The sequence below is a fragment of the Onthophagus taurus genome, chromosome 8, assembly GCF_036711975.1.
Source record: "Onthophagus taurus isolate NC chromosome 8, IU_Otau_3.0, whole genome shotgun sequence".
Taxonomy (NCBI): Eukaryota; Metazoa; Arthropoda; class Insecta; order Coleoptera; family Scarabaeidae; genus Onthophagus; species Onthophagus taurus.
In genome coordinates this window covers 7,714,352-7,729,972 of record NC_091973.1, presented here as the reverse complement: position 1 = coordinate 7,729,972, position 15,621 = coordinate 7,714,352, and the positions used below count along the sequence as shown (strand labels likewise).

The window sequence follows — 15,621 nt, the reverse complement described above, 5'->3', positions numbered from 1 at the left end:
GCCCAGTACTGTTCGTAATTTCGAGCGCGCACGCAGCTCTTAGGATTATTCTCTTCATTCTCCCTCTTATTTTCGGTTTAGCTTCGACAACCGCAACGACGGCGAATGTTAGCGTTAAAAATTCAGTGTGGTTCGTGAAGATGTGCTGATTGTTTAATTTAATTTAATTTAGTGAAAACGATTTTCTGGAACACCCCGATTAGAGTTGCAGAGATGGTTCTGTTTCGGCATTCGGAATCAGCGCACGCGCTTTCATCATCCGAGGGTGCTACAGAGGGTGTGACTCCTCAAAGGGCATCAGCTGAATCTCAAAAATTAAGTTTAATGACTCAAGGAAAAAATGGATCTTGCGAGGAATTTCAGTTCAATAAAGGTAAATTTTTTGAAATAATAAATAATTAAAGTGAGAAAGAAATGAGTTGAATTTGAAATGAGTATCGAAGTAAAGGAAATAACCGGAGAGAACCGTTTCCGGTTGGAGCTCCGCAATTATGAACGGTTTATAAATAATTTATTGGAGGTTTGCGTTACGTGTAGCGGGGTGTTCACCTGGCTGACTCGGAAAACACACAATTTTTCTATTAGATTGAATTCGAAATTCCTTTCATAAATGTTACATAAATTTTTTCATTTCAATTTCGAATCAAAAAAAATTCGAAACATTCTTAATCAAACTCTAATTAGCCTTTATCATCTTGTTTTCGAGACGTCTTCGTTACGAATGCGTATTCTAAAACCGTTGATTAATGATAACAACGACGTCTTTCTAAGCGACAAATCGTTATATTCGGACCCAATAAATTCATCATCGAGTCGAGACTATTGTGTGTTATGCAACGATTAAACGACGACGTTTATTAAACCAAATAAACACATAGATAGAGTTACAAATAAAATAGTAATAGATAAACGGTAATTTTATTGAGGTCAGAAACGTAGTAAAAATACTTAACGTTAGTAGAAAAGTATGTAAGACCCTAAAGTCGGTCCTGAGTTATTGTTTATGCTCAGTAGCCGTGTCATGCCTGGTTTTACCCGCAGTAAGTACAAAGTAGCGTTCAGTGTTGGTTGTACAATGGTACTGTGCGAGCCGTTTTCGGAGATCGGTAAGAATGTTTCTTTTCTTTTGTCCTCCCTTCCACATCGTCCAATTCAATTCAACAAGTTAATAAACGTCCGGACAAAACGCTAATTAACCCACCACCGTCTCTCACATTTATTTCAAACCAAGCAGAATAAGTTCCTTGGCAAGAAAGAAGAGAGTGAATCACGTTATATACCCACGCGTTTTAAATAGAAGAGACCTTTTCAAAAGCATTCTTTATTTAAGAAGCAGTTGTTATTCTTAACGCGTTCTTCATGACTTCTTATCGCCACACAAACATAGGACTTTTTTTAACTACTGATAATGATATTTACACTTGAAGATTTTTTTTTATTTATTGTTAGTTTTTTTGCATACCTTGCCACCAACTAGAAACGTTATGTCACCCGTTCTATGTTAAAACTTGGTGACTAGCGCATTTGCATGCGGCTTTAATGTCTCCTTTGTTGCCGTGAACCTTAACACTTTGAAATCGTATGGAAATTAGATTGGCGTCACACCCGCGACCCGCTCTTCCTTTGAAAATGCTACGCGATTTTCCACCCATTCAATATTCTACGACCAATGGAATGTCCGCGCAATCGACCATTACTTCTCACATTTTTATTTAATCACATTAAACATTTAAACATGATTTTTGATATATAATAGAATTAACATGGACTTAAATCATGTTAATAATCATTTTATATGAAAGAATGTCAAAGTATTAAAAAAAATAAAACCGACGATCTCGCAAGTATGCAACCAATATCACAATATTCGTATTACAATACGCAAATCGCGTTATTGGTTGCATACTTGCAATAATGACGTCGGGTACGATAATTAATTAACACAGCGTACATCCCTAACTTCTACGCCACTGGAAAAAGTACGGTTTTGAGACTCCCATTTGAACCGCCAATGTTTTCTACACAAAAAAAGTACTGAGTCATGAGCTCTAAAGTTGATCGTTTTCGAGAAAAATCAACTTTTATGTTAAATAACATGGTCAATTTTTTGAAATAATATTTTATTAACAAGTAGGCTTTAAATTTTATAACAAAAGCTACATCCTGTCAAAATAACAATTAGTTTGTAATTATAGACAAAAAGATTTATAAGCAAAAAACTGAAATCTTCGTAACACAAAATAATTTTACAGAAATAAAAACCAACCCTATCAATACCTTACATACAAAAACTAAAAAAGCCCTCAAAGACTCCAAATCATTCTTGGATAAGTACAATATTAAAATCTCAAATATTTTACCGATGAACTCAAAAAATCCTATTCTTTATTCCGTCATAAAACTACATAAATTACATTACTACATGAATTAACATGGATTTAAATCATGTTAATAATCATTTTATATGAAAGAATGTAAAAAGTCAAAGTATTAAAAAAAAATAAAACCGAGGAGAAGATTTTGATCTCGCAAGTATGCAACCAATATCACAATATTCGTATTGCAATACGCAAATCGCGTACGCAATACGCAAATCGCGTTATTGGTTGCATACTTGCAATAATGACGTCGGGTACGATAATTAATTAACACAGTGTACATCCCTAACTTCTACGCCACTGGAAAAAGTACGGTTTTGAGACTCCCATTTGAACCACCAATGTTTTCTACACAAAAAAGGTACTGAGTCATGAGCTCTAAAGTTGACCGTTTTCGAGAAAAATCAACTTTTATGTTAAATAACATGGTCAATTTTTTGAAATAATATTTTATTAACAAGTAGGCTTTAAATTTTATAACAAAAGCTACCTCCTGTCAAAATAACAATTAGTTAGTAATTATAGACAAAAAGATTTATAAGCAAAAAACTGAAATCTTCATAACACTAAATAATTTTACAGAAATAAAAACCAACCCTATCAATACCTTACATACAAAAACTAAAAAAGCTCTCAAAGACTCCAAATCATTCTTGGATAAGTACAATATTAAAATCTCAACTATTTTACCGATGAACTCAAAAAATCCTATTCTTTATTCCGTCATAAAACTACATAAATTACATTACTACATGAATTAACATGGATTTAAATCATGTTAATAATCATTTTATATGAAAAAATGTAAAAAGTCAAAGTATTAAAAAAAAATAAAACCGAGGAGAGGATTTTGATCTCGCAAGTATGCAACCAATATCACAATATTCGTGTTACAATACGCAAATCGCGTTATTGGTTGCATACTTGCAATAATGACGAAGGGTACGATAATTAATTAACACCGTGTACATCCCCAACTTCTACGCCACTGGAAAAAGTACGGTTTTGAGACTCCCATTAGAACCGCCAATGTTTTCTACACAAAAAAGGTACTGAGTCATGAGCTCTAAAGTTGACCGTTTTCGAGAAAAATCAACTTTTATGTTAAATAACATGGTAAATTTTTTGAAATAATATTTTATTAACAAGTAGGCTTTAAATTTTATAACAAAAGCTACCTCCTGTCAAAATAACAATTAGTTTGTAATTATAGACAAAAAGATTTATAAGCAAAAAACTGAAATCTTCATAACACAAAATAATTTTACAGAAATAAAAACCAACCCTATCAATACCTTACATACAAAAACTAAAAAAGCCCTCAAAGACTCCAAATCATTCTTGGATAAGTACAATATTAAAATCTCAAATATTTTACCGATGAACTCAAAAAATCCTATTCTTTATTCCGTCATAAAACTACATAAATTACATTACTACATGACTTAACATGGACTTAAATCATGTTAATAATCATTTTATATGAAAGAATGTAAAAAGTCAAAGTATTAAAAAAAAATAAAACCGAGGAGAGGATTTTGATCTCGCAAGTATGCAACCAATATCACAATATTCGTATTGCAATACGCAAATCGCGTTATTGGTTGCATACTTGCAATAATGACGTCGGGTACGATAATTAATTAACACAGTGTACATCCCTAACTTCTACGCCACTGGAAAAAGTACGGTTTTGAGACGCCCATTAGAACCGCCAATGTTTTCTACACAAAAAAAGTACTGAGTCATGAGCTCTAAAGTTGACCGTTTTCGAGAAAAATCAACTTTTATGTTAAATAACATGGTCAATTTTTTGAAATAATATTTTATTAACAAGTAGGCTTTAAATTTTATAACAAAAGCTACATCCTGTCAAAATAACAATTAGTTTGTACCTGCAAAAATAAATTTGTATTACAAAATTAAAAATTAATTACACAAACGTTGAAATGTGCGAAATGCATTACCTTTAAAATGCCTATGGAAGTTGCACATCTCCAAGTAGAAGTGGAAATCCGACCACAAGTACCAGAAAAATTGCTCACAACTTAAACAACCTATCTTTTCAACCTGACATGTTTCTAATAACACACAGTTAGAGATGTACATAGATAATAAACTATATTATTTGAGGTTATGTTGTCAAAAACTTTAAAACAATTCCAACAAATCATTAAAAAATATACTCAGGTTAAGGAATGGACATATTCAACATACAATTCAGCTAATACCAACATACGTTAAATACAAATTGCCTCATCACTTAAATAATGCACAAAAACGTCAAATAAGAGAGAAACATATCAATAATGAACTAAAGAAGCAGAATATTAAAATAGACCACAACAACAGATTGCTTTTGTTCATATAGCACTTACTAACCAATAAATTACATTACTCTGAACTACAGGAAATTATAGAACAGGCCGAAGTACACAAAAATGGTATCGTTTTGGATAATTGGAGAAGAAAACAAAGGAAAATTGGCAAACTTATGGCTGAAAAGAGAAATAAAGAAGAAAAACTTAAAAAAGAAGATTAACAAACCTGACCAACATAACCTTTACAACTACCGAACCACCCCAGACTGAGTCACCTGAGCATAGAACTAGAAGCGGCAGCAAGATATAACCTACAAGAGAAAGACCTTCGACTGGACATCATCGACTTCCTACAGAGGGTTGAAAATTATTAACAGATTTATACTAACTGACCTAGATTTCAAACCGATGCATACCATAAGAAACAGACAACATCTCATCGAAGAACTGTTAAATCTGCACATCCCTGCCAACTTTGAATTGGTTTCGTTTGATGTCACCAATCTGTATACAAACATCCCGGTTTCTGAGACTCTTGCCATTACTCATGATTACTTTAAGAATAAACTAGACTTAGAAGACGCCAACCATCCATAAAACCTCCTCAATACTTGCCTAGCCCAAAACACTTGCATTTTCGACAATAAATTATATAGATCTTTGGACTTTGAGTGGACACTTGGCGAACTCGAAAGCAATTTGCTCCACACAAGAAATAACATAACCGAAAATATCATCATTTGGAAAAGATACGTGGATGATGTCCTGCACAAACCACAATGTCAATGGTTTACATTCATTCCTTAACTGGAACAGAACAACACTTTACCGCAGTATACATTGGTGAAACGGGAAGATCAATAAAACAGAGAGTCAACGTACACAAGGGTAGCATCAGATCTAATTTCAGAAGACATCTTCTCAACAACTCACACAAGTTTGATATAGATACTGGTGTAAGAATACTACACAGAATGGATAAGGGAATTAAGATGACCCTCACTGAATCCTATGAAATCTTTGATTATATATAATATGGATTGAGCTAACTGAATATATCTACTAACAAAAATGTTGCTCAAGGTGAATAGACGCAGATGGAAAGCGATAATGTGAAAGTGTAACAAAGATAGATATATTATATGTCAGTACGCTTCTATATCTATCTCACTTCTATCAGTACACCCATTATATGGCAGTACGCTTCTATGTCTATCTCGGTTCGATCACCTTGCGCAAGCTATCTCTCTCGTTGGCTCAATCCATATTATATATAATCAAAGTATGAAATTGAGAAATTTAAATTCCTGAATAAGAATATCGAGTGCCTTAATGACCAAATAGACCTAACCAGACGAATGATGACATTCGTTGAAACGTCAAAACGTTCGATACCATTCTCAACTTTCTGAATAACATGGAATAGTATGCAAGCAAAACAATCGATATTGGTCTTAAGGTAATCTTAGTTGAACCGTACAAACAAATACTTTTAATCAACAAGTCATCATGACCTGAAGTTTATGCAGAACAACCTTCCTGAAATAAATAAACGAAATAAATAAATATATAAACGCATAGATAACACTGGCCTACAGTGGTTTTGTTGCATGAGATATAAGATTGATTTTGGATATATTTATGCTCACAATTCATGAAACTATCAATGATTTTGTAAGATTTGCTCTCATTTTTTTTAATCTTGAAATTTGATGGTGAGCTAATAAATCACCTGTATAAGATTATCCATCGTAGTTCTTTTAATAAAAATAAAAATACAAACGGTTTCCGGAATTTCTTGCATGTTTTGATAAATTTCCCAATATGAGAGAAACTACAATAAATAAGTATAGGAATGTTTATAGATAATTTGTATAAAATTACATTCCTTTTCGGGTAGGCTAATAAAATATGGGGTGTTCCATTTAAAATTTTCGACTTTCACTGAATATGGAGAAACGGTAATTCAAGTTTTGATCATACCCTGTATAAGATACAACAAATAACAACCTATTTGATAGCATTTAAAATAACGAAGTTATGGTGTACTTCCGGTAGATCGGAAGTGGCGGCCATCTTGAAAATATTTTAGATCGACAGTTCCGAATGAACAACCCATGCTACCAAAATTTCAAACCTCTACGAATAGTGGAATCTGAAAAAGTTCTAACGAACCAGTTACGTGACACACCCTGTATACGGAGTGTCTCAAAACCCATAAATGGCTAATAATAAGATATGAATCTTCAAAGTTTAGAAATGTTCTTAAATATTTTCAATATGGTTTGTTATAAAAAGATAAAATTTGGCAAACAGTGCAATGTAGAAATTCATGAGAAATTGTTTAAGATGAACAATACTATACAGGATGTTCACAAAGGTTATTTCCGGAAAACTTTTGTATTATGTCGTAAACCCTTAAATTTTTTAACTGATTCCAAAAGACTATTTCTTTATAAAATTATTCTCATTCTTAGAGGTTTTTGATTAGACGCATCGTTTTGGTCATGAAAACAAATCGTAAGAAAAGCAATATGTCCGGTTATTATCCAACGTGGCGTAAAAACTGGATTTTGTTCAGTCCAATATTGAGCATTTCTCAAATTAATTAAATTAAAATTAAAACGCAAGATCACTAATACATTTTTCTATCATAGTTCAGTTTTGCCATACTATACTCGGAACGGATGATCAATAGTTTTTAATTCTTATTTCTCAAATTAATGGCCATCAGTAAAAAGCATTTTTCTTAAAAACGCAACATCACTAGTACATTTTCACATCATAGTATGGCAAAACTGTACTCGCAACGGATGATCAGCAATATTTAATTCTTGCACTGTCGACAAGTGGTATGGATACACTTTTGGATATTCCGAAATGTCTTCTTATATCAACAGTACTACGATCTGCAACTAAATCCAAAATGTTTTCTTCTAGTTCAGGTGTACAAACTGATCTGATCCTCGTTTTTTGTCAGGTTGTCTGCGCGTGGGAAATTTTTTGCAATATCATCTTGCCGCTGCGTTAACAAGACTTTTAAGGCCCATATCTTAGCTATTTTTGAGGGATCGACATCATTTTCACACTAGTATTTGTGATTAAAATTATGCCACGACTTACAGAAACACCCGGTATTGTATCCAGCTATTGAATTATGGCAGTAAGACCAATTTAGAAGTAGGGCAACGATTCCTAGACATATTATAAAAGAGCATTGTCAATGCCCGTGGTATTGCAGAAATAGTTAGTCAGGCCATTTGCGAAGGCCATCCATAATGGTTGCCATGTTGTAGAAGCCATCAAAATGAATCAGATCACAAAACTCAAGAGGATCAGACTCTGTTTTGACTTGTTTCATAATAATCTATCCATCTTTTCAGTATTTCGCCTTGCTCCATGAGAATTCGTCACCCTTAGTCATTGTTTAGTATAATCCTAGATTTAGATCCTTTCCTATTCACATTCTGGTAAAATTTCCTCGTGTCCAACTGTGTTCTTAGTTTCTCTAATTCCTGCTTCTTTCTTTTTTGGGCTGTGGGTGCAGTTTTCTTCCTTCCTCCTTGCTCTGTACTCCTCCTCTGTTTATTTTGTTCCACGGTGCTGCACTCTTCTATGCACTCTTACATAGTAAAAAGTGAGCTCTGATTCACGTTTTACAATATCGTCTCGCCGCTGTGTTAGAATTGTCTAAACACTTACCCAACGTCAAGAGCATACCAGTTTGCTCACTAAAACTGTAATTATTTGCTATTTTAAACAACTATTAGCTACTAACGTATGGTGGGTAGCAATTTGACAGTTGCATTCCTGCTTCTTCTTCTGGTGCAGGATCACTAATTTCTTATTTCGTAGCTCCACCTCCGCTGGTTTCTGCTGTTGTCCTTCTCCAACTGGACCACCTTCTCTTGTCACCCATTTTTCCGTCGACTCGAATAAATTTCACAATAATGCTTTAAACTACGTATAAATGGAAAATTTAGCGGAGCGAATTAACTATGCTCTCACACAATCGCCATATTTTTCTCAACCCCTCAAAATAAAGGCAGGTAATCTTCTGGATCCCATTCGAATGATGTAAAATCGCCATTATTTTTCTGAAAACCACCTTTTTTGAAGCAATTTTGTATCGTTGACTGTTTTAATGCAATAAAGTGCTTCTAAAACATTTATGGACTCCGCTAACTCTGAAGCAGATCTTCCTTAAGTATTATCCCTCGATAATAGAATTTAAAATTCTGTATGATCCCCTGGTCTAGTAATTTTTATGGTTTGTAGCTTTGCCTCATGAGGGTGGGACAATGTGTTGTCCAAAAAATAATAAAATTTTTGGATTTTGACCATATTTGGCCGATACCCAAGGAGTGACAAGGATTGACATCAGCTCATTATCTGGAAATACACTTACAACTTAAGGCGTGTTTCTTACGCCATTTTTCCAGCTAACCGAAAGTTGGCAACATTTAATTTTTGTGCTATTTCATGAGCTTTGGCCTTCACTAAACGTCCTGTTAATGCAATATTTTGGCTACGAGAACAAGAAAACCAATTAAAACGCACGTCAATTTGAAGTCCGTCAGTTTTCAAAAACCCCTCTCTTCTGATCGATTTTGAGCATATTACAAAAAACTTTTAGATCAAAAGTTCGCTGCCTCTTTGGCCAGCTTGTCCGTCTTCTCATTGCCCTCAATGTTGCTGTGACCTGGAACCCACCATAGAGTAACATCATTGCCTCTTCTCTCAGGTTGCTGGTACACTTTCTGATCAGTGCGGAGTCACACCTGAATTGCCTTTAAGGCGGCCTGACTGTCTGTGAAAATGTTTATGGATGCACCTTTCTGTCCCTTCTGTAGGTTCAAAGCGGTGCAGAAGTTTATAGCAAGAACTTCTGCTTGGAAAATTGTTATGTCCGAGCTGAGGGGCAGTTTAATGTGGCTATTTGGTCCACTGATGCTCATGCCTACTCCGGATCTAACTGTCTTTGAAGCATCGGTGTACCAGGCTAGGGCTCATCTTTTTAGTTGAGGCTTCTAAATATGACCTTATACGGCTGGTTCAAATTGTATTCAATCGGTATAAGATCCGTTTTAATTTCAATCAGGTGATTAAGACGATGATGGGTCCTTGAGGATTTCGAGGTGTTTTCTGAGGTTATCCTGCATCAACTTGAGTGAAGAAACTGTTTTCAGTGATAAGGTATTTGAAGCTGTCGCATTTGTGCCAGCTGTTTTGCTGTCTTATGCTTTGTTTTTGGCCACCAAACCAATGAGGCGTAGGCGACCATAGGTGGTTTGAGACACCAGTTCCTTTCTAGGAGCCTGCGGCAGATCTGGTTTGCCATGATGGCCTTTTTCCTCACCTTGTCTAAGTGTGAGTTCCAGTTTAGTTATTACCCCTAGGTATTTAACTTCTGTTTGAGGTTAATAGTTCTTTCAATGGTGCTTTTATTTGTAACTTCCTTCTCCGAGTGAAAGGGACTATTTCGATTCTATTGGGATTGATGCCCATTACTTCTACACCAAGTACTGGTGAGTAGTAGGGCTTTCTGCATTAGTTGAGTTATGATTGTATCATATTTATCTCGAATTGTGATTACCAGGTCATCAGGATACCCTTGAATCTTAAATCCGTTTTTAGTTAGGGTGTTCATCAAGTCATCAACTACCAGGCACCATAATAGAGGTGATAGCACTCCCTCTTGGGGCATCCTGTTAACGCCTTCATAGTCAGCGACTCGCCTCCCAGACTGGCTTTTTCACTTTTGCTTAGTTTGATATATTTCTATATAAATAAATAAATAAATCTTCTTGAAATATCTTAATTACCCAGAAATTTTCTGGCAACAGCTGGAAACCTCATGAAATATTTAGACATTATGTATAAAAATCTTTACGTTTTTGAATTTCTTTAGATATCTTTAGAATTCTTCTGGCAATGCTTAGAAGTACCTTAAAAGTTCCTATATGTCTTTAATAAAATATTTAGACATTTTTTAGCAATGATTTGAAATTGTATAAGATTTTTTTAAAATATCTGGATATCTTTGCAAATCATTAGAAATCTTCTGGCAACGCTTATATACAATATATACATAAGTTTTTACACGAATTTTTGTAATTAACTTTCTTCGATTGTAAAGTCAGGTTCATGTGATACAAGCTATTCTTCGAAACTCCAATTCTCACCTTTGTACTCTTAAAATTGGTTTTCTAGGTTCCTCTATTAATGGTAGTAATTTATTATCGCCGTTACTCTTGTTCCACGAAACTTATCAAGAAATAGCTTAAAAAAATAAAACGTGTAGTCATACAAGGTCAAATATTTACACGATTACAATACGTGATTATGGACGCTCATAATCAATATACGTGCTTAAAACCATGTTAAATTTGTTGATGAAAACGATTAAATTTATAATGTTGGTGTTTCCTATTTCCCACTACACTTCCGAAAGATGTGGAGTTCTTAAACGGCGTGGACGAGTTATTTTCGAAGCAGAAGCCGAAGGTGTAACGTAAACATTTACATCGTTCCCTTACAACTTATTTACTATAGAAAATAAACAGCTTGGTACCGAGGATCGAGAGGAAAAATAAATGCCTCGGGCTCCCGGCTTATTTAAAAGTCGTTAATTTATTATCAAAGGCAGCTGCATAGAGCCCTTATAAATTTAATGGCGCAGCTGTCGCGCACAAAATCAAATTTTTTTTTAATTTTATACTTTTTTATATTTGTTGTAGATTTGAGGAGTTGGAACGGGACGATATCGCAAAGATGGCGAAAATTGCGGCGATGCTGTTCGTCTTTAAGGTCCCCTAGTACTCCAGCACCTCCAGAACCATGCAGAGATTCACTTTTAGATGATACTCACAGCTCTCCAATTCTAGTCAGTCTTCCCCAAATAAGCACATCATTGCGAATTCCAAATTCTACGAAAAAAAGTAGCGTCCAAGAAGTTATAAGATCGAAATTGAACCGTATACATGTGGGCCTAAGAAAGAGACGCGCAGTTTCCGTCCACGAAGTTTTCAACAGCCCAACTCACGATCAACAACCGACGTTTTACGTTCCATCGCCAAACGATAAAAAAGAAAGAGGTAGACAACGAACTAGAGATTTGCCTAAGACTGTTACCAAAGATCATGGTTACCATAGCTATGAAGGAAACGAAGCCGATAAAGCCCCATTTGAACCGGAACCGGATTACGATGACGATACTTGGTGCTCCAACCAAACTGGAAACTCGAGGAGGTGGTCCGTTGTTGAAGGTTTAGTTAGCTATCATTATCAAAACCGGACCAAAACTCCCGTTGATTCGGGATCGAGTTCCGTCCCTTACGAATTCGAGCCAAAACACCAAAACCAAAAAATTCCACAACGAGACGACGTCAAAAATAAAATACCAAAGGCTAGGTTAATGAAACATCCAGAAAGAGCGAGGTCACAATCGCCGGCCAAAAATAAAAGTTATTCCACCCCTTTGAAAAATGTTTCTCCAGAAAATAAAAAGGAACGTAATTGCAAAAATGGTCAAAACGTAGATCTGAATAAAAGTTTTAATCAGGTGATTATCTAAAAACTTACGTAAGTAATTTATTTTATTTTATAATTTTTAGAGTTATCTAGAAGAACTAGAAGAAGAAAACGAGGAAGAAGAGGAGGAGGAAGAAAGCAAATTTTGCACGCTACCAAGAGGAGGTGGTGTTGCCTTTACCATAAAACAAGTTGTCTTCCAAAAAGGGCCCGGTTTAAAAGCCCTTGGTTTTAGCGTTGTGGGAGGAAGGGATTCTCCAAGAGGCAGCATGGGAATTTATGTCAAAACAATTTTCCCCAACGGTCAAGCAGCAGATTGTGGATATTTAAAAGAAGGTAATAACAACAATTTTTTAAGATAAATTTAGTTATCAATTGTTATATATTTAGGTGATGAAATATTGGCTGTAAACGGTAAACCATTACCAGGAATGTCACATCAAGAAGCGATAACAGTCTTCAAACAGATAAAGGTGGGTCAAGTGATTCTGCATATTGGCAGAAGGGTGCAACGCAAGAAGCGGGAAAGGCTCCCCCTGGCGGTGTGAGCTCTTCACGTTGGAGAGTATTTACATTCCTGTCAATACATTCTATTCCAAAGATACTTGTAATAACTATATAATAAATATATTTAAAATAAATAACGAAAAATGAATATTATATGTATATTATAATTTTTTATATCTAATAAAAAACGAAATAATATTTTATACTCTAATTCTATTGGTTGTTTCTTTATTATTTGATAAAACTTGGACCAAGCATAAAAGAACTAGACCTAGAAACTTTCGGGTTAAGCCGTGCGTTTTTTGAAAAAATGTTTGACGTTTCGGATGCCATGTTGCAACCTACTTCAGAAACAACTTCGAAGTGGCGAATTCGGTTAAAATTTGACAATAAATACATGAATAACTACATTACATAGAATACATATCGGGTAGGCGGACCAACTAACCTTGCACCGCGACCCTAAGGATCTATTGTACCCCGATAGATATCGTTATCAAATTTCACCGTGCAGTCCAATGCTCTTAACGAACATTAATACCTTGCTCGGCGAAAGGTCATTCAGATCTTTTGAGGAGATAAACTGCGACCCAAAAATCGAGAATCTGATACGGTTAACAGCAGGGCAGTGGCATAAAACATGCTCAACCGTCTCTGCTTCCTCCGCACATAGTCGGCATTCAACATCGTCGGCTAAACCCAACAAGTTGAGGTGTGCTTTTAATCGGCAGTGCCCAGTAAAAACACCCATTAGAACTTTTATGATACTACGGGCAAGTCCTAAAATATTCCCGGGTTTGACAGTGGCGATGTTAATAAACACCTTAGCATGTCTCATTCCAGGAGAACTGGTCCACAGTAGGCGAAGTCTCTCTTCAGCCCACAGTCCAATCCTATATTTGGCCATCGCAAATGATACACCAACTGCTGGTTCCGGTCCCACAAACGCTTCAGCGCTGCCATCTCGTGCTAGCTTATCTGCCGCTTCATTGCCAGCAACCCCAGAGTGACCCGGGACCCAGATCAGAGAGACTCTGTTATCACAACTCAGTGTGTTTAATGTTCTCTTACAATCATTAACCAGAGCCGACACCGTTTTCACGGCTTGCAGCGCCTGGAGAGCGGCTTGACTGTCTGAGAAAATTCGTACTGTCATGTTCTTCACCCCTATTTCAAGAAGGATTTTAGCACCCATGTCAATAGCAAATACTTCCGCCTGGAATACAGTACAGTACGTACCCAGGCTGTAGGCTTGCTTAATTCGAGGTGTCTGGCAGTATACTCCTGCTCCTACCCCTTCAGGTGTTTTTGATCCATCTGTGTACAAGCAAATGTCTGCCCGAACGAGAGAATTTTCATTTTCGATCCAGGACTGCCGCTCAGACAGTACAATCTGGTATCGAGCGTTAATCACTGATAGTGATACCGTCAAATCTGACGGCATTGATAGCACAGTATCAGTGCTTATAATGTCTTCCGCAGCCCATTGGTAGGACATGTCGGAACAGTTTTGAGCATATTGCTTAAATCTATAAATGGTTGTTCTAGCCACTTTCTCTATATGCAAATGCAGAGGAGATAGGCCAAGCAGAACCTCCATTGCTAGAGTTGGCGTTGTGCCTATCGCACCAGAGATTGCCAATCCAGCTACTCGTTGAATTCGTGAAAGTTTACTGATAACTGAAGTCTGTCGGACTTTCCTATACCAGGCTGCTGCTCCGTATGTGATCATAGGTCTAACCACAGTCACATAGAGCCAGTACAGTCTTTCAGGGGTAAGACCCCAATTTTTTCCACAAAGACTGCGACAAGTCCACAAGGATAGTCTAGCTTTGTGCAAAACTCCCTGCAAATGTCCATTCCATGACAGGGTTTTGTCTAGGATTACTCCTAGATATTTGACTTCCTTTGAGAAAGGAATTTCTTCACCTTGGATAGTTGGGCGGATTAGTCCATCCAACTTTCGCTTCCTGGTGAAGGGTACAACAATTGTCTTTTGCGGGTTTATTGAGAGGTTCTATCCCTTACACCAAGCGCAAATGGTATCTAGGGTCACCTGGAGGACTTTAGATATCCTCGGCAAACAGGTTCCTTTGACCATAACGACAATGTCATCAGCATAAGCTTGTATTTCCACACCAACGGCTTCGACTAACGCAATCAGATCGTCAACTAGGAGGGACCAAAGCAGGGGAGATAACACCCCTCCCTGCGGGCAGCCACCTCCCGGCCTGAAGCGTATCGTATCACCGTGGAGTGAAGTAGAAACTATTCTACTATCTAGCATATTGCGGATCCAACCCGCTATAGTTGCTTCCACTCCCCTGTCAAGAGCAGCTCTTTCAAGAGATTGTGGTATTGCGTTGTTGAACGCTCCCTCTATATCCAGAAACGCACAAACCAAGATTTCTTTATCCTGCAGCGTCCTGGATACTCTACCAACTAAGTTGTGTAGAGCCAATTCTGCTGATTTTCCCGCTTGATAAGCATACTGGTGGCGACTCAGTGGACCAGATACCAATGGCACCGTACGGATATACCGTTCCAGAACTTTTTCAAGGGTTTCAGCAGAAATGACGTTAGGCTGATGGGTCGAAAGGCATTAGAAGTAGGGACCGAACGGCCCGCTTTGGGTCTGTAAGATACCCGTACCTTAGTCCATTCTGCCGGCACATATTTCCAGGCGACACTCGCTCTGAAAATTTTTACCAAAATTGGCAACAACAAAGACCTCCCCTGCTGTAACAAAGCAGGAAAGATATTGTCTTCTCCAGGCGATTTGAACGGCTTAAACGTTTGAATTGCCTGGTCCACGGATGTGTAAGTGACGACTTTTCTACGTGTGGCAAAGCGCCCCTCAAATACGGATTGGAGTGTGACGA

The 15,621-nt window shown here is 36.6% G+C and overlaps 1 protein-coding gene across 2 annotated transcripts; it reads left to right on the top strand.

Moving 5' to 3' along the window:
• On the top strand, nt 1-12,950 carry LOC111419542 (uncharacterized). 2 transcript variants are annotated; one of them, XM_023052373.2, is made up of 4 exons: nt 1-373; nt 11,440-12,263; nt 12,316-12,568; nt 12,623-12,950. In XM_023052373.2, the coding sequence occupies exons 1-4, from the start codon at nt 214-216 to the stop codon at nt 12,778-12,780; spliced, it is 1,395 nt and encodes a 464-aa protein (XP_022908141.1). In that variant the 5' UTR covers nt 1-213; the 3' UTR covers nt 12,781-12,950. The 2 variants fall into 2 exon arrangements, with proteins under 2 accessions (XP_022908141.1, XP_022908148.1); XM_023052380.2 differs by lacking the exon at nt 1-373 and adding an exon at nt 418-1,106.
• Nucleotides 12,951-15,621: the final 2,671 nt, after the last annotated feature.